The sequence below is a fragment of the Miscanthus floridulus genome, chromosome 7, assembly GCF_019320115.1.
Source record: "Miscanthus floridulus cultivar M001 chromosome 7, ASM1932011v1, whole genome shotgun sequence".
Classification (NCBI taxonomy): Eukaryota; Viridiplantae; Streptophyta; class Magnoliopsida; order Poales; family Poaceae; genus Miscanthus; species Miscanthus floridulus.
In genome coordinates this window covers 116,976,894-116,996,416 of record NC_089586.1, presented here as the reverse complement: position 1 = coordinate 116,996,416, position 19,523 = coordinate 116,976,894, and the positions used below count along the sequence as shown (strand labels likewise).

Genomic DNA, 19,523 nt, shown 5'->3' with positions numbered 1-19,523 from the left:
CGCGACCCGAAAACAAAAATAAAGTACACGATAGAAGCGTCTTTCCATCTCAGCAAAAAGAAAAAAATTAAAAGAGAGAGAGAGAGAGAGAGAGCATTTGTCGTCTCCTCCCGTGGCGTGTACAATTCAAAGTTCCATTCAACGGTCAACATTCAAACTCCGATCCCAACGAACGAAGGACAACCCCTCCAAGCCATTTTTTTGTCCTTCCCCGTCCGCGCCCTTCAAAACTGCACAGGCGAAAGCAAGGCCACAACCTATATATTCCGTGTATTCATTCACAACGCCGACGCCCACCCAACCCCGCAGCCGCAGTCCAGACCAGCACCGCCACCCGTCAGCTCGCGGACTCCACGCACCGTGCGGCAACGACCGGACCTGCATCCGCACAGCAAATCGATCAAGGGACATCTTCAATAGTAGCGCGCAGCGATGGTCACGCCGGTGTCCCGCTACCGCCTTCGCCCGCGGTCGGTGCCTGCGGCGGTGTCAGAGATCCCGCTCGCCACGAGGCGGACCGCGAGGCAACCGCAGCCCGTGCCGGCGGCAGCGGCCGCGACGACGGAGCCGGCGATTCCGAGCAACTTCCTGTGCCCGATCTCGCTGGAGATGATGCGGGACCCCGTGACGGCGCCGACGGGGATCACGTACGACCGTGACAGCGTGGAGGGGTGGCTGGAGCGTGGCCACTCCACGTGCCCCGTCACCGCCCGCCCGCTGCGCGCGGAGGACCTCATCCCGAACCACGCCACGCGGCGGATGATCCAGGAGTGGTGCGTCGCCAACCGCGCCCTCGGGGTGGAGCGCGTGCCCACGCCCCGTGTCCCGCTCTCCGCCGCCGACGCGGCCGAGCTCCTGGCGGCGGTGTCCGCCGCCGCGCGGCGAGGGGACGCGCCGGCGTGCCGCCAGCTGGCGGCCAGAGCCAGGGCGCTGGGGAAGGAGAGCGACCGCAATCGCCGGTGCCTCGCGGCGGGGGGAGCCGCCCGCGCGCTGTCTTCAGCGTTCTCTCAGCTCGTTGACCAGCCGGCGCTGGCGTCGTCGTTGACCGCGTCCTGCGGCCCGTTGGACGAGATCTTGGCCGCGTTGGTCGTGTTCTTCCCGCTCGGCGAGGAGTCCAGGAGCCACATTGCCTCCCCGGCGTCGCTGAACGCCGTCGTCTCGATCCTGTGCCACGGCGAGACGACCGCGAAGGCCAGCGCCGCCGTCGTGCTCCGCGAGATCGCGTCGTCGTCGGACCCCGAGTGCCTCGACGCCATGTCCGAGACCAGCGGAATACACGACGCGCTCATCAAGCTCCTGCAGAGGCCCGTGTCGCCGCAGGCCACCAAGGCGGCGCTGGTCACCGCCTACTACCTCGTCACGAACAGCGGCCTAGCAGCCAGCCGGCTGGTCGACCTCGGCATGGTGGAGCTCCTGGTCGAGCTGCTCGTCGACGCTGACAAGGGCACGACGGAGAAGGCGCTCGCGGTGCTGGACAGCCTGCTGCTCACGGAGGAAGGCCGCGGGAAGGCGTGCGCGCACGCATTGGCCGTGCCGGTGCTGGTCAAGAAGATGCAGCACGTGTCCGACATGGCAACCGAGTTCGCCGTGTCGGCGCTGTGGCGGCTGTGCAAGAGCTTCTCCGGCGAGGGCCCGTGCAAGGCCGAGGCGCTGCAGCTGGGCGCGTTCCAGAAGCTCCTCCTCCTCCTGCAGGTCGGCTGCATGGGCGTGACCAAGGAGAGGGCCAGCGAGCTGCTCAGGCTCCTCAATGGATCGAGAGACGGCGTCGAATGCATTGAGACGGTGGATTTCAAGGGGCTCAAGAGACCCTTCTCATGAATTAAGCTGTGGATACACTACTACTACTAGATTAGGTTAGGAAAAGAATTAAGCTGTAGATACAAGATACACAGACACAGTTATTAGGTTAACTTAGGAACTCTTCTGCTTTTTCTGTTTTTTGGGGTGTTACATCTTTTTGCTCCCCCCTTGGGCCTTGGTCATGGACCCATGGCCATTTTGCAGTAATGTTCTGAATGAAGAAGTCTGTAAAATCAAATCATACTCCCTCCATATTAAAAAATAAAGTCATTTTGAACAAGACTTGGGTCAAATATTGGGAACATAAATCATGAATAACTTTTAAGTTGTTGAGTTTAGAAATATGAAAGCCATATAAATAGATTTATCTTGAAAAATACTTTCATAAAAATATACATATATCACCTTTTGATAAATATTTTTTTATAAAAACAAGGAGTCAAAGTAATATTTTGGAGATCGTGTCGCTGTCCAAAACGACTTTATTTTTTAGTATGGAGGAAGTACAGCCAAAAGAATAAAGCATTGCATTGCTGCAAGTTTCTGACGATTTGCATGCCGGTTTTGAATCTTCTTGGCGCTTCGGGTACGGAAGAGATGCCATGTCCATTCTGCCGTCTGTCATGCCAATGCCATGCCCTTAAAATTCAAAGCTGAGAACACAATTTTTGACTGGACTGGAGGAAAGACCAAGTTCATTTAATTATTGTAGTGTACACTACTATAGCAAGGCCAAATATTACATCCAGAAGAAGGTGTGAAGTAGTTGAGCGTTCCGTTTCCGTTTTGTGTTTGGAAGGAAACAGTGTCACATTTGAAAACTGCAGACCATCGTCACAGGAGCAAACAGCATATAAAGGGCTTTGAAAACAAGACAATGGCAAGAGACACGACGAGCAGCTTAGCCCATCTATCTATCTTATCCTCATTGCTTCCACCGATGCAGGTCAATGCTTTTCTTCAGACGACCTGAATGGAGTGGTCTTTGCATGGTGCAAGCCGTGATTCATGCATTTGCGTACGTCCAGGAAGGGAGCACAAACACAAATTTGATATGGACATGGACCGGCTATACCCATCTTTGAATAGACCTACGACTGTGTGCTCAAGGATCGCCTGCTTTTGAAGTTTGATTCCGGGAACAAACGTTATCCATGCGCACACAGCACACTATTCCCATTGGTTCCACATGTTCTCACACGCCGAAAAAAATGAAATTCCCTTTTTGCTTTTGGAGCTTCCTCCTCTTCTCTTTTTGCTCTAACGCGCTTCCATTTAGGCCGAACACACATTACACTTTTGGTGCCAACCTGTGCACACTAGTAGAAAATATACCTTTTGTCTCGGCACCATTTTCGAAGTTACTCCCGGCATTTTGAACCCGGGAGTGAAGGAGATTTAATCCCGGCTATAACCTCGAGCCGGGAGTAAAGGTCGCTGCCCAACGCTGCTGGCTCGGCAGGCAAACCTTTAGTCCCGGTTAGAGGCTATAACCGGGACTAAAGATCGACATTTAGTCCCGGGCTAGAGCCACTAACCGGGACTAAATGTTTAGTCCTAGCTGGAGGCTTTAGCCGGGAATAAATATTGCTCTTTGTTCCTGGTTGTAACCTCTAACCGGGAATAAAGCTTCCGCCAGTAGTTATTAAAAAAAACAAATAGTTTTAGTTTATTAGTTTCATTTATATTCTTTTCTTAAGTATACTTTGATTTTTAGAGTCTTTTGTTGAAAAAATAGTTTTAGATTTTAGGGGAAAATTATAATTTTCACACATAAGTTTTTAAGTTTTATTTTACCGTATTTCGACGCAAAATTCTAGTGTTTTCAATCTATAATTCACCGTATTTCGTCTCACGCGGCACAAAGAAAAATGTAATAATAAAAATAATTATCAGAAAAACCTAAGATCTTGTGTGGGCCCATATTTTGGGGGTAAATGACTGCCAAAAAAATTTTAAGCCATTTCGACATAGGCGGAGTCGATGTGCTTCACAGAGGTATATAGAACCTTTCGTCGAACCCTATCTATACACCTAGGTTCTCTGGGATTCTGAGGTCCATATGCTTTCCAGTGCCGGATTGGTCTCAAACTTTTTCTCAAGAATTGCAATCAGTCCCTCCTCTAGTTATTGCTAATGAATATGGTTCAAACATAGATATGCTGGATATGATGGAAATACCTGCTGATAAAGAAGTGGATATGGCAGAACTTGCTAACTTTTATGCTATGAGAGGTATCGACCTTGGTGATTTCCTCTTTGAAAGTGCGCTGGTAGCGGATGAATGGCAGAAATATGAGCATGGTAGGAGTCTATGGAATCCTAAGACCATCAATGAATTGGGTACACAATTGTTCAAGCTAAACACCTTGTACCTCGACGCGTGTCACCGGAAAGAGTTCTTTATTTCTGTCAGAATCAAAGACGACCATTGGTTCCGTGGCGATGACGTTATGTACATTGAGTTTGCTGAATTACACCAACTAGTCTACTGGAACTCTCTCGACAAGACTCTCATCAGCTGCTATTGTCTGTAAGTGATTCTTTCTACTAATTAATAATAAGTCGCTACGTACGTACATGTCTGTGTTTATTATCCTCACTCATATATATGATGCAGGTTTGAGATGGGAGAGTGCAAAAAGAGAGGGTGTACTGATATTGGTTTCATTGATCCACATATCATATTAAAAAACCCTAAACCCCAACCAACATGGAAAACAGAAACGGAGGCCAATATCAAGATGTTCTTAGAGAAGCAACGTGACAAGAAATGTATACTCTTCTCCTACAACTTCAGGTAAGTGTTCATAATGTTGACGATCGTGTATCCATATATATATGTTCACTGTACCTGTTAGCTAATTAATGAGTGTTAATGGACATGACAGTGAACACTGGATATTGATGGAACTCGATCTAGAGAAAGGTCATCTAGGTATCTGGGACTCGATGAGAAAAGAGCAAAAATAGTTCCAAGAGATGATAGATATTATTCAGATGTAATTGCAGTCTCACTAGCAAAACTATTCCAGTCTCTCTGCATGCAAATTAATGGTCCAAATATTTTTTATGTTATTTGGTAGTTGTTGGAAAAAGGTCTGTCAGGAACACCATATGAAACGCAAAGTGCCACTGAAAGCAGTGCTATACAAAGTAAGTACTATATACCTACCTTAGTTCAATTTCCCTATGCTCGGATAATGACGAATCTTTTTCTCGTAAAGTGGGTTCTGCGGCAGCCCCAGGGGACCAATCTCTGTGGATACTATGTTTGCGAGTTCATGAGAGTGTGCTAAAAAAGAACTAGTCTAGAGGAAAAAGGGTAAGTGTACATATATATATATATATATATATATATATATATATATATATATATATATATATATATATTCTTCATACATATATTTATATATATATATATATATTCGTGATAGATACAATTTATTTATCATTATTCTTGATACATATATATATATATATATATACACACTAATATACTTTTTCTTTATCTCATATCTCAAATTGAAGACTCGTTGGTTGAAGGAAAAAACCCTGGACATACACCATCTCAAAGCAATCCAAGAGACAATAGGTGGATTTCTAAATGATCAGGTCTTAACTCCCGGCGACGAGTTTTACTATGACCCAAATATGTGATGATGAAAGCCAAATTTCATATTGATCCAAAGAACATGTGACGATGAAATGTACAATTAATGCAAACTTTACATGTGACGATGAAATGTAATATTATGTTTTAGTTTACTTTTACTTGTGTTGCTTGCGTGCATTGATCGAGCGAAAACTTTACAGTACGCGCGCGTATATGTATATTACTTTGCAGCGAATAATGTGTATTCGAAAACCAAATTAAAAAAAAAGAATCATCAATTGAAATAAGCAGGAAAAGAAAAAAAAGACCCTTTAGTCCCGGTTAGTAATACTAACCGGGAATAAAGGGGCCAGCCCAGGCGCTGGCGTGGCTACCTTTTTAGTCCCGGTTGGTATCACCAACCGGGACTAAAGGTCCACTTCTATTCCCGGCTACTAACCCTTTATTCCCGAACTCCTATTCCCGATTGTGTAACCGAGAATAAAGGGGATTGGCAGCCAGGAATAGAAACCCTTTTTTTTACTAGTGGCATCATCTCCACTACCAGATGCTGATGAGTACGTCAGAAAAGGTTCTCAGGAGACAAAAAAAAAAAGACCACGTCACTGGCACTAGGCATATATAATGCATTCATGATTCACGTTTAACTAGCAAGGTGGTCGATTTGGGCAAATAATAGCAGCGGCAGCTATTATGATAACATTGACATTTTTTGTATTTGAAAATAATTTTTATAAATACTTTTAATTATTCATTTGTTTGATTGTGTTTCTTTTCTCTCGATCCGTGCACCCTTGTTGCATCCATCGATATGAACTCTACCTTAATTTCTACTTATGTCAAATTAAGGTAGCTTCAATAAAGTGGCCAAGTATCTCACAAATTTGTTCTAAATTTTAAATTTGGGCCATCTTGTACATTCTATTGTGAATTTGCACTTGCATCCCCTTGGAACATACCCCCTCCGTCACAAAATAGATGTCACTTTAGCTATGTTTCAATGTCATCTATTTTTGGGACAGTGGAAGTAGCTGGATTCATCTAATGTTGCTCATGTTTGATAGAATCGCTAATGTCCGACTACTTTAATTTTAGTTGTCAGGAATTATTTATAGGTTATTTTTCCTTACAATTCATTTAGAAATCAAACTATAAACTTTTCAAAATTATTCTTTACTAATTTTGTTTTAACTTATACTTTTTATTTAGGTATTTTTCCTTCCAAGTCATATAGAAACCAAATTCTTATTTTTTTTCTTAATGTATCATTTCAATTTTATACTATTTATTAATTTTATTAGGCACTGCCACTGGGTCTTTGGTTTAATCTAAACAATTATGTTATCATAAAATCTATCGGTATAATATCTTCTCCTTTTCCCTATTAAGCTTTTTATATTAATTGAGGCCACTCATCGGAAGTTATGGCTTCTTTTGGAACTATTATAATACTAATAATAATAAACTCTATCCATTCTAAATTATAAAATATTTTGGCTTTTTCAGATACATTGTATTTCTCATGTATATAAGTACATAACAACAGCTACGTACATAGAAAATTCAAAACGTTTTATAATTTGAAATGGAGGGAGTAATAATAGATAAGCTTTAGAGGAAGGATAGATGGTACATACTTAACCAGCCAGAGTGCTAGACCGGCAGACCCTGTCACTTTCACCTGAGCCCCTAATTTTCACCGTCAAAGTTTCATGCCGCACAAGTTATATATCGTAGAAAGATTCAGCAACAAAGACTGGCCAACTGTCCTGAATTTCTTTCCGTGAGTACAAGTGTGCATTCATATATCTTGTCGACTAGACTATCAAAGTCCGAGTCATCTATGTGACACCTAAACATTTTGTACTATCAACCAATCAATATATATTATATACAGTAGTGTGACTGCTTGTCCTGTTAATTCTCGGTCGTCACCGATCGATTAGAACAAAGACAAAGGTTGAAGGACAGCGAGCGAGCGAGCTAGAAATTAAACGCACGCACGCACGACCCGACCTGGAGTCGATCCCTTGACGACGGACGGACAGATGAACCGTCACGGCACCGATGGAACCGACTCAGTCGCCGGCCGTGTCCTGTTCGCACCGTCGACCTGTCGCCTGGATTGTAATTACCGCCACCATCTCGTCAGTCTCGGTCGTAAGCACGTAGAAATCAGAGCACAGTAACTACACACATAACAACGGAGAAAAGTTCTGGCACTTCACTTGCTCCAACAGCGATCGAGTTAAACTAGTGAACTGACGTGCGTGTCTGAGTACGTCGTCGATGGATCCATGGAGACGGGTCGGAGGCACGCGCGGAGCTATCGAGGAGGACCGAGACGGTAGACCCGGTCTGCATGCATGCCCGTCGTCACGTCTCATACTATTCTTCGGCAACCGGTAAAAACGCCAAGCAGTAGATTTCACCGCAGGTCTGATACGCTTGTATGGTAATGCGTGGCATGGCCGCGCGCTCCAGTGTTCTGTCCCTGCCGTTCAACCAGGTCATCGCATGCCGTTTTCTGCGGGGTTTTGCCCGGTCTATCCAGGGAATTCGCAGACGATGGGGATTGACGTAAGAGCAAGTATAATAAGATGTCTTAAGTGGCTAAATGCTGAAGCGAAGAAAGAGAGAAGGAGAAAGAGGAGAAACGGGCTATAAGCGTACAGCCGGTTTAGATATAAGAACAAAGAAATTATGTGAGAGAGATAAATAAGTCATATATTAATAGTAAAAATGCAACTACTATATGGTGGGCTGAGAGATAGGTTGTAAGGATTCATACAGTCAGATGCCTATTGTATTATTAACCTTGCTCTAAGTGGTTGTAAGTGGACTGTATGCTAACGTGGAGGAAAGAAGTGAGGAGAGAGAAGAGAAACGGTCGACTGTAAGCTTATAGCCAACTTATGCACATCAAGAAATTCTGTGAGACAGATAAGTGGATTATAAGCCAGCTAACTATTATACAAGTAGATTGATAGATTGACTAAGGCCTTGTTTAGTTTACATCAAAATTCCAAGTTTTTTCACTCTCTCTCCATCACATCAATTTTTGGACGCTTGCATGGAGTATTAAATATAGATAAAAAAAATAACTAATTACACAGTTTAGTTGGAAATCACGAGATGAATCTTTTGAGCTTAGTTGGTCCACGATTGGACAATATTTACCAAATAAGACGAAAGTGCTACTATTCATCGGGTTGAAAAAATCTTCAATCTAAACAAGGCCTAAAGTTTCAATGATGTTACGTCCAGTGGTAGGCGTACAGCGTACTCGTCTGGTTGGGGGTAAACGATGAAATCGACACCTGACCTGGAGCTCACTCTAGAAAAATTCGAGGTCCGGGTCATTGTTTGTGATGATGATGGTGGGATCCGAGAATTCGGCAGGATAGCATATTTGGATTTGTTGTCTCTACATGCTAGGAAGAAGCATGATGCGGTACCATTTTTGGGTCCAGGGACGACCACGGGTAAACCAAAGTGTATGATCGATAATTCGATATCCTGAAAGCATAGTATAAAACAATTGAGCATGCTTAGCGTAAAATGTCTAGAATGATTGGCCACTAACATACCGGCTTCACAGATAATGTATATTTTTTTTTGAGAAGGTATGGTAATATCTTTAGTCCACTTACCTATTGTCCATCATTTCTAGGTCTCCTTCTCTAACATATATTTGTGGAGGGCGAGTGCTTAGGCTTTGGTAATCTTAGGTTTACCATATCCCACACTTTTGTAAGAAAACTTCTCAGTCTTGCTTAATGAAAAACGTGCCAATACACGCTCTCGAAAAAAAACATAGATTGGTTATTTATATTTTGATGCCGCAAAAGACTTACCACTCGCAACTTGCACAAATAAGGACGTGTGGCTCACCTTCCATCTTTTTTTAACAATTAATATTCAATCGATATTATTCACCTTTTTCACGACAGGTGTATGCAATAACAAACACTCATACATGCACGTACACTCACCCCTATGGATATATAGACATACCCTACCTCTATGAAGAGCTTCCAAAGACTGAAATTGACGAAGTCATTGAGCCTAACACTGAAAGAACAATGCTGTTAATCCAGAAAAATATGAGGGCCCACATCAAGTTGACAGTATGATCATAAAGAATCCAACTAGCTGAGCTAATTGATTATGGACCATCAATTGCTTTGATTTGATTGAAATAATATTGAACCAGGAGGCCAATTAAATCCGAACAAAGATAGGTAACTCATTATCTTAGTGAGTTGGGATGATCATCAAGTTGTATGTCCTCATGTCCTCTTCCAATACACGAGTATATTTGCTATTTTTTACTAAAAAGGAGAGAATAAGAAATTAAGAGACAAGAAGACGACATGATCCACAGAAAAAAGACTTGTACTGCAAAATTCGGAGTTCAGTTCGCTTGGTCGTCCGCTCTAGCTCCCAGTGCGTGCATACGCGAATGACAAACTCTTCCATGTGACCATCCGGCGCCTACTACGATTTAGAATTTGACTCATGGCTCGGACAGTTGCGCCACAGTCACACTGTGCCATTACTCTGACTTGGACAGTTGGGCCACGCTAAGTCGGTCGGTTCAACGGTCAACCTTGTCCCGGGCCTTTTTGCCGTTCCGAATTGGGCTAGGCCTGACCCAGCGACGCTGCCGATGTCGCTACTCGCTACGTGATGTGCAGTTGGGGCTTTCACCCGCTCCCAGGGCCCAGGCTGCTCGACTTGCAGTCGTATTCGGTAGGCTGACACATCAGCAGCCTCTTGTAATCTTCTTCTTGCCAGTGCTTTTGCTCGCTCTGGTGCTCTGGACTCTGGAGAAACATTTGTGATGCCCATGGATGTAAAAAAACTATAAAAAAAAAACTGAGCGACGCCAGTGGCTGATACAGTCGTACCTGGATATTTTTGTAAGCTTTTAAAATATTTTGTTTTGGAAACATGAGAAATTTTATGTCTATTATTTATTCCCCCCATCCCAAAAAATATACGACGTACTTTTGTCTCTCTGTTTTCAGTGGTAATCCCGGGATTACCACAGAACCATGTATTTTGAAAAACTCTGTTTTCTCTTAATGAAATAAGTACCTCATGATACGGTCGAGAAAAAAAATACGACATGTCATCTGTCCTAAATTTAAAATAGTAGTAAAAAAACATGTATTCAAGCTCGTGTCATGCTCAACAGATCAAGTACTTTCCTTAACCAGAGGAAATGCGAGCGAGAACATGAGAATCGCTTTGGAAATTGGAGATCATGATGCTGCTTGATTGACTGTCAACAATTTGGCAGAGAGAAAGTGCTATAGGAAGCACACAAAAGGCCTTCAAGGTTATGAGCAACAAAGGATTAGGAATAAAAATAAATAAGTTATACATAGCTATAAATAAATCACAATAGGTAGACAAAACTTTTAGAAATAACACTAGTATCATATTTTTGTAATTCGAAAGAGTTTGCAAGGCATCCAAGTAGCGACTAATTTGGGAATCCGGAATCTCATCCTGGATGTCCCGCCCGCTCCAATTCGTTGCTCTGTTTCCCGCGGAACACGCCAAATCACAGCATGAGAAGGCGGTGGGAAAGAAAACCACCTTCGTGCGCACCGCACTGCAGCTGCATGTGCGTGCTTTTTACTCCACCGTCCATTCCCAGCCCCAGCCTGGCGTGTGCGTGCCGACTGCGCTGCCGAGGAAGAAGGCCACACGGGGGACTGCCCGCGCTGCCTGCCCGCACCGGGACCGCCCCGCGTGGCCTCGTCCCGTGCCCATCGCCCATCCCTGATTCATATGGATGCCCTGTCGGCTGCCGGCTTCGGAAGAGACGATGCAGCATAATGTGGGAGGAGGAGAGATGCAACACAAGATCTACTTTTGAAACATCCAAATACAACGGTTGCAACATACGTCTGAAGGCAGTTGAAACACTTGAAACATGCTTATGAAACACTTGAAAAACACACCTGAAACACACTTGAAAACCATTGCAGTCATACGCAACATCCGAATAAAACACATGCAACATATGTGTGGAACATATGTAACATCCAGATAAACACAATTGCAACATGCATATGAAAAACACAGATGAAACATACCGTTGAAACATCTGAAACACTCGAAACATACTCTTGCAACATGCCTCTAAAACAATTGCAACATATGCAACATGTGCAACATCCCCGATCTACTTTTGCAACAGTCATATGAAACAAATGCAACATACCTCTAAAACGCCTGAAACAATTGAAATATACAATTGCAACATAAGGGGAGAGAGAGAGACTGGCGCGGGGGTCGAGGAACATAGGGGAGGGGGAGGCTGCGCCGGTCGCCCGTGCCGGAGCTGTGCATCTTGTACCGGAGTAGGGCCACCGCCGGGGTCACGCCCTTCCCCGCACTGGAGTTGAGGCCGGGGGTCGCCGGCCGAAGAAGAGGAAGGCGGTCGCCAGGGGTGGCCCGTGTGGATTAGAGCTTGTGCTCGTGCTGGAGACACCGTCGTGCTAGAGCAAGAGGAGGTGGAAGGAGGCAGCGGGGTGCGTGGTTTCGTGCGACGCACGTGAGGTCGGGGTGTGGGGGCGTGGCTCAGTAGAGGAACGTTGCGGCATGGGTGCGGTGGGTGCAGAGATGCCGTGGTAGGGGAAGGGGCACGGGAGGAACGAGCGGGTGCAAAAATGAGCGGACGGAGGCATCCGTCCATCCGAACATCTGGTATGTATCATTATCGTAATAACAAAGAAAACAAAAGACGACGGAATCCATGCCTATGTTGTCTCAACATAGTAGGTCCCAAGCTCTAGTAAAGGAGGAGGGTTGTGATAGGCGTAGCGAGCCAACGTTAAATCTAGCTATTCTAATGGTGATGAAACCCGAAAGAAAACCGTTGGGGCGTAACCCTTTTAGCGACGCGTCATATCGGAACCTGGGTATGGTGTTAAATGGGCAAGGGCCGGGTCGGCACCCCCTTGGTGACGCATCGTGTTGCGATCTGGGCTTGGTGTCAAGTGAGCAAGGATTGGTCGTCGCTTCTTTAGTTGCGCGCTACATCGGCGCCCGGGTGTAGTGAAAAATGAGCAAGGGTATTCACATCTGAGTCGATGGGTGCGAAGGGTAAGGAAGCTAGTCGAACCAACTAGGATCCGTTTAGGTAGTTGGAATGTAGGGTCGCTTACAGATAAGTTAAGAGAATTAGTTAATACCGTGACTAGGAGGCGTGTAAATATATTATGCGTTCAAGAGACTAAATGGAAGGGTCAGAAGGCGAAGGAGGTGGACAATACAGGTTTCAAGCTTTGGTACACAGGGACAATCGCGAATAGAAATGGAGTAGGAGTTTTGATTGATAAGAGCCTCAAAAATGGTGTGGTGGGAGTGAGAAGGCAAGGAGATAGGATTATCTTAGTCAAGCTTGTCGTTGGTGATATGGTCTTGAACGTAATTAGTGCGTATGCCCCTAAGTAGGCCTCGATGAGAGTGCTAAGAGATAGTTTTAGGAAGACTTAGATGGCCTGATTAGAGCTGTACCTAGTAGTGAGAAGCTTTTTATAGGAGGAGATCTTAATGGGCATGTAGGTACTACAAGTGCAGGTTTCGAGGGAGTTCATGGAGGTTTTGGGTATGGTAGTAGGAATCAGAAGGGGGAGGAAGTTCTAGACTTTGCGGTAGCTTTTGACCTGATGATAGCCAATACTTTCTTTAGAAAGAGAGAATCTCATCAAGTGACCTTCAGTAGCGGACAACACTCTAGCCAGATTGACTTTGTCCTCACAAGAAGAAAGGACAAACGAGCATGCTTGGGTTGCGAGGTGATACCAGGGGAGTGTGTTGTTTCTCAACATAAGCTTTTGGTGGCAGACTTTCATTTTCAGGTGCGTGCCCGTAGGGATAAACAAGCTAAGATTGAAAGAACAAAGTGGTGAAAACTAAAAGGGGGGACGTCATAGGTATTCAGGGAAAGGGTTATCAAAGAGGGCTCTTGGAAGAAAGAAGAGGACATAAACAACATGTGGGAGAAGATGGCAACCAACATTCAGAAGGTGGCCTTAGAGGTGTGTGGAGTAACCAAAGTAAGTGAAGGCGAGGCTAAAAATACTTGGTGGAGGAATGAGGAAGTCCAAAGGGCTATTAAGGAGAAGAAAGAATGCTATAGATGCTTGTACCATGATAGGAGTATGGACAACATAGAGAAGTACAAGGTGACAAAGAAGACTGCAAAGCGAGCTGTAAGTGTGGCAAAGTGTAGAGCGTATGAGGATCTTTACCAACATTTGAGTATTAAGGAATGTCACACCCAATTTTAAGGATAAAATTGAATGCACAAAACTCGTGTGTGCCTAGGAATCAATCACACACACAAGCTGATAAATTACATAAAGTATCATCACGGTGTCTCATACATCAGAGTTATAATAAAACTTAGTCTAATACATCACAGCGGAAAAATAAAAAGATAAAAAAAACTCTCGTGGGCGTCATCACAGGGAAGGTCAACTGGTTGACCACAAGCCTAATAATCCTCTGGGAAATCCTCATACCCGCTGTCATCTGTTACCCATCCGGGATTTTTATCCAAGTAAAGAAAATAAACAAGTGTAAGTACATTCCGTACTTAGCAAGCTAACATGGGGTTATGAAGCTCAAAAAGGATAGATTCTGGTTTACTGCAGTTAGCATTTTTAATAGGTCAAGCTTTTATTCTTAAGTATTATCGAGTTATGCTTAAGCTCCCATTTAATTCCCATAAGAACATATATCAGGGTCAAGTGTACCATATATCATCATTGAACAACTTTAAATGATCATCATCAAGTATCCAGTTATTCTGTGAGTTTTCCAGGCCGCTCGTGACCATGAGCACGGCTGTTATAACAGTTTGTTACCCTCTGCAGAGGTGGTGCACATTCACCGTGAGTCGTGATCCCCATATGCCCGGGTTAATTACTCCCATGTCACTACCAAGGTGAGCGGGCAGGGTACACTATGAAGCCATTTCATAGGTTTCCCTAACAAGTTAGGGCCGCTAGGTTTCCTTGGCAGGTAGATGTAGGAACCCCCCTTTCCTATGGCACATATCCATCGCGGCTATACTCATAGGAACAGAGACAGCCCTATACCCAACGTGGCAAGCCCCATTTGCGCCAAAAAGGTAACCTCTAACTAGCTAGAAAAGATCCTATTACTGAGCTAAAGTCATAGCCATATGACTCTCCCGGTTGCACTGTCAGTCCCAGCTTTTGCCGACAGATAAGTCCTTATGGAGGGCTGGGAGCAATATGAACAAAAGTCATTTGCACTTTCACCCTATGGAACAGTTGTTATAAATCATGTAACTCACTTTGTTCCATAGTATCATTCATCAACATGTATATCAAGTTCAGTCAGAGCACTAGCAATCTACCCATATGCATTTAACCCATAGGAGACAAGGAACAGGAGAAACAATCACTAGGATGTCCTTACGGGTATCAAAATTAGACACATGCAAATGAGTAATTGATTAAAGTGAAATAGGACATCAAGGAAGGCCCATGCTATACTTGCCTTGGTTCACAAACTCGTGCTGGTCCTGCTGGTCATCGAAGAGTTCTTGGTCTCCAACGTTTTCCTCACCGTCTGAACGCGACCAACATAGCAACATACAACATTCCAAAAGCATTCATGCAAAGCAAACATTCCTATCATTAGAACAGTACACCAACAGTATTGAAATCAAGATAAAATGTTTGTAAAACTAATCTACGTCTCGCTACGATCACGTCAACGCGAAGTTCACAAAAAACGGAGCTAAAATGCGAAAGTTATGATTTAAACGGGTTTTCCTATAGCCATATATTTAATTAAATCTAATCATGACATTAAAAAGTTCCAAACTTGACTAACAGTAGCTCCAACATGTAGCTTATGAAATTACAACGCTAACGCGATTTGAATGGATCAATTCGGAGCTAAAACGACAATTTTATAAGCGAAACAGTTCAAATGGCATTTCTATAAATACTGAAAACGTATTTTTGACTTAAGCCGTGGAGTTTACGCTTTCCAATCGAGATTGCGCATTTGGGGAAATACGCTTTGGACTGTGGGTTAGGACTTAGAAAAGTCCAGGGACTCTTTTGCAAAACAGCCACGCGAAGGGGTAACTTCTAATCCTGGCCGCCGATTAGGAGATGGACGGCTAGGATCGGCCTGGGGAGGGAAGGCCGGCCGGAACAGTGTCACCGGCGATGCGGTGCCATTGCCGGCGGCGTGAAGGACTCGGTTGCGCACGGTTAGGGGCTAGGGTTCGCCAAATGTAAAGCCGAGTGCACCGGGGGACGCGGGGGAGGAAGGGGGTCGCGGCCATGCCGTTACGGCGGCCGGGAACGGCGGCTAGTGCGGTGGCCGCCATGGCCGGCGACCACGGCTCGCGGAGCTCGCGGCCATGGCTCGAGAAGCCAAGAAACAAGAAACGAAAAGCATGGGAGGAGAGGGGCGAGTACGGCGATGCTCACCACGGTGAAAAATCGGAGCGGAGGCGGCTCGGTGACGGTGGTTCGCGCGGAGGCGGACGGCGGAGCTCGGAGACCTCGGGGCGGTGGTTCTCTCGGGCACGGTGACGCGAGAGGGAGTGGGGAAAAAGCAGCAGCGGGTGCGGGGACGGCCTCGGCTTCCTTTTGTAGAGGCAAGGGCATGAGGGGGGGGGGGCGCTCCCACGACGCCGATCGTGGGCGGCAGTTGCGGCCAGGCCGGACGCGGGTGGTTCCGAGGTGCGCGGGGATGAAGACGGCGCTGACAAGCGGGGCCCGGGCGTCAGCGGCAGGGCACGGGGGGGTGTGGGCGGTTGCCTGGCGCGACGCTGGGCTAGCGCGGCTGCTGGGCTGGCGCGGCTGCTGGGCCAAGCGGGGAAAAGGGAGAGGGGCCAGCGGGCCGAAAACAAGGAAGGAGGGGGAGAAGAAAAAAAAAGAATTCTTTTCCTTTTTCCAACGATTTTCCAAATTTCATTTTCAATTAGATTTTGAATTCATTTGGAATTTGAATCAAAACCATTCATCACAAAAATAAATATGTAGCAGCATGTATGCATCACTTGTAGCTAATCTTAATCTTATATTTGATTTTAGTTTTATAAAAATTATTTGTTTCCTATATTTCAATGCTCACCAAAATTGTTTAAATAAATCAATTTGGCTATTTCTAGAAAATGCAAATTTAGGGTGTTACAATTCTACCCCCCTTAAGAGGAATCTCGTCCTCGAGATTCGGGTGATTGCCTACTCAAACAGTTAGGGATAAGTCTTTCTCAGATCCTCTTCTCTGTCCCAAGTAGCTTCATCCTCTGTATACCGATTCCACTGCACCTTGCACATCTTTATGATTCGGCTTCTCGTAACTCTTTTGGCAGTTTCCAAGATCTTTATCGGATACTCTTTATAAGTAAGATCTTCCTTGACAGCAAGTTCTTCCAAAGGAATTTGTTCTTCTGGTACCCTCAGACACTTTTTCAACTAGGAAACATGGAACACGTTGTGCACACCGGACAAGCTCTCAGGCAGTTCCAACTGATAAGCTAGTTCTCCACGTCTCTCTAGGATCTTAAAGGTCCTATATATCTTGGTGCTAATTTTCCCTTCATATTGAATCTTCTCACACTTCTCATTGGTGACACTTTCAAGTACACATAATCACCAATCTCGAAAGTCAGCTCTCTTCTGGCGGGTATTAGCGTAACTCTTCTGTCGGGACTGAGCTACTCTCAAATTGTCCTCTAATCATTCTCACTTGTTCTTACGCGTCTCTAAGGACATCGGGACCAAACACTTGAGTTTCTCCAGTCTAATTCCAGAACAAAGGCGTTCTACACTTACGTCCATACAACGCCTCGAAAGGTGCCATCTTGAGGCTCTTCTGATAACTGTTGTTGTATGAGAACTCTGCGTAAGACAGACTCTTATCCCAACTATCACCATACTGAAGTGCACAAGCTCTCAACATATCTTCCAAAATCTAGTTGATCCTTTCAGTCTGTCCATCGGTTTGCGGGTGGTACGCAGAACTGAAATTCAACTTTGTCCCCAAGGATCTATGCACTTTATGCCAGAATTGCGATGTAAATTGGGTACCTCTATCCGACACAATTTTCTTGGGAACACCATGTAAGCACACTATTCTTTCCATGTACAACTCTGCTAATCTGGCACCATTATAGGTAGTCTTGACTGGTAAAAAGTGAGCAACCTTGGTGAGTCGATCCACTATTACCCATATAGAGTCATAACCTCTTTGAGTGCGAGGTAATCCTACGATAAAGTCCATACCAACTTCTTCCCATTTCCATTCAGGGATCTTCATTGGTTGTAGTAACCCTGCAGGTCTTTGATGCTCAGCTTTCACTCTTTGACAAGTGTCACACAAAGCCACATATTCTGCCACATCTCTCTTCAAACCATACCACCAATACTTCTCCTTGAGATCTAAGTACATCTTGGTACTTCCAGGATGTATAGAATAAGCAGACTCATGGGCCTCTTGCAGAATTGCATCACGGATAGCTTTCACTTCAGGTACACATATCCTTTTCCTGAACCAAAGAGTACCATTCTCATCCATTCTGAATCCGGGTGCCTTTCCAAGCACTACATTCTCTGCTATTTCTTTAAGTTTTTCATCCTCCAATTGACCTTTGCGTATCTCTTTTTCCAAAGTAGGCTCTATCATCAATTCCATTGCATTAGTGACCAGACTCAAGTTGAGATACTCCATTTCAGCACACAACTCTGCTGACATAGATGTTATTTGAATTCCATTGGCATAGCTCTTTCTGCTAAGTGCATTAGCTACGACGTTTGCCTTTCCCGGGTGATAATGCACTTCCAAATCATAGTCTTTGATCAATTCCAACCAACGATGTTGTCTTAGATTCAGATCTGATTGGGTAAAGATATACTTCAAACTCTTATGATCAGTATAAATATCACTCTTATGTCCAATCAGATAATGTTTCCAGATCTTTAAAGCATGAACCACAGCTGCCAATTCCAAGTCATGAGTAGGATAATTCAACTCATGCTTCCTTAGTTGTCTAGATGCATATGCAACCACTCTTCCTTCTTGCATAAGCACACATCCGAGACCCAAACGGGATGCATCACAATATATAGAGAAGTTCTTGCTTAAATCGGGCAAGATTAATACTGGAGCTGTAGTCAATCTCTTCTTTAACTCTTCAAAGTTTGCCTGGCATTTATCCGACCATACATACTTAGCATTCTTTTCCAACAGAGCTGTCATGGGCTTGGCTAGCTTGGAAAAGCCTTCAATGAACCTTCAGTAATAACCAGCTAATCCCAAAAAGCTATGAATCTCACTTATAGTAGTTGGTGGTTTCCAATTCAGTACATCTTGCACTTTGCCTAGATCCACTGCTATTCCACCATTGGAGACAACATGACCCAGAAAAGAGTCTTCCTTTAACCAAAACTCACACTTGCTTCGCTTAGCGTACAACTTATGTTCTTTAAGCTTTTGCAAGACCAACCTTATGTGTTCCACATGTTCTTCTTCAGTCTTGGAGAATATTAGTATGTCATCTATGAATACTACCACAAATTTATCCAGAAACTCCATGAACACCTTATTCATCAGATACATGAAGTATGCAGGTGCATTGGTTAATCCAAAAGACATAACAGTGTACTCATATAATCCATACCGTGTAGTAAATGTTGTCTTGGGTATGTCTGAGTTCCGAATCTTAAGCTGATGATACCCAGATCGGAGATCAATCTTGGAGAACACATGGGCTCCTCTCAATTGATCAAACAAATCATCAATCCTAGGCAAAGGGTATTTATTCTTGATGGTAACCTCATTAAGTGAGCGGTAATCCACACACATCCGTTGACTACCATCTTTCTTATCCACAAAGATCACAGGTGCCCCCCATGGGGAAGAACTGGGGCATATGAAACCTTTTTCTTGCAACTCTTTTAGTTGTTTCTTAAGCTCTTCTAATTCATTAACTCCCATTCTATATGGACGTTTAGCTATTGGTGCAGTTCCAGGTAATAATTTGATAATGAATTCAATGTCTCGGTCAGGTGGCATACCTAGCAAG

At 44.5% G+C, this 19,523-nt stretch overlaps 1 protein-coding gene across 1 annotated transcript; it reads left to right on the top strand.

The window, feature by feature from the left end:
* Window positions 1-205: 205 nt before the first annotated feature.
* LOC136464401 (U-box domain-containing protein 21-like) lies at window positions 206-2,054 on the top strand. Its single transcript, XM_066463353.1, has one exon. It carries the CDS (start codon window positions 433-435, stop codon window positions 1,816-1,818), a length of 1,386 nt encoding a protein of 461 aa, XP_066319450.1. The 5' UTR covers window positions 206-432; the 3' UTR covers window positions 1,819-2,054.
* The last annotated feature ends 17,469 nt before the right edge of the window (window positions 2,055-19,523 follow it).

Bases quoted from the DNA above. Each gene is read 5' to 3' on its own strand.
- LOC136464401 (XM_066463353.1), top strand. From the start codon at position 433: ATGGTCACGCCGGTGTCCCGCTACCGCCTTCGCCCGCGGTCGGTGCCT.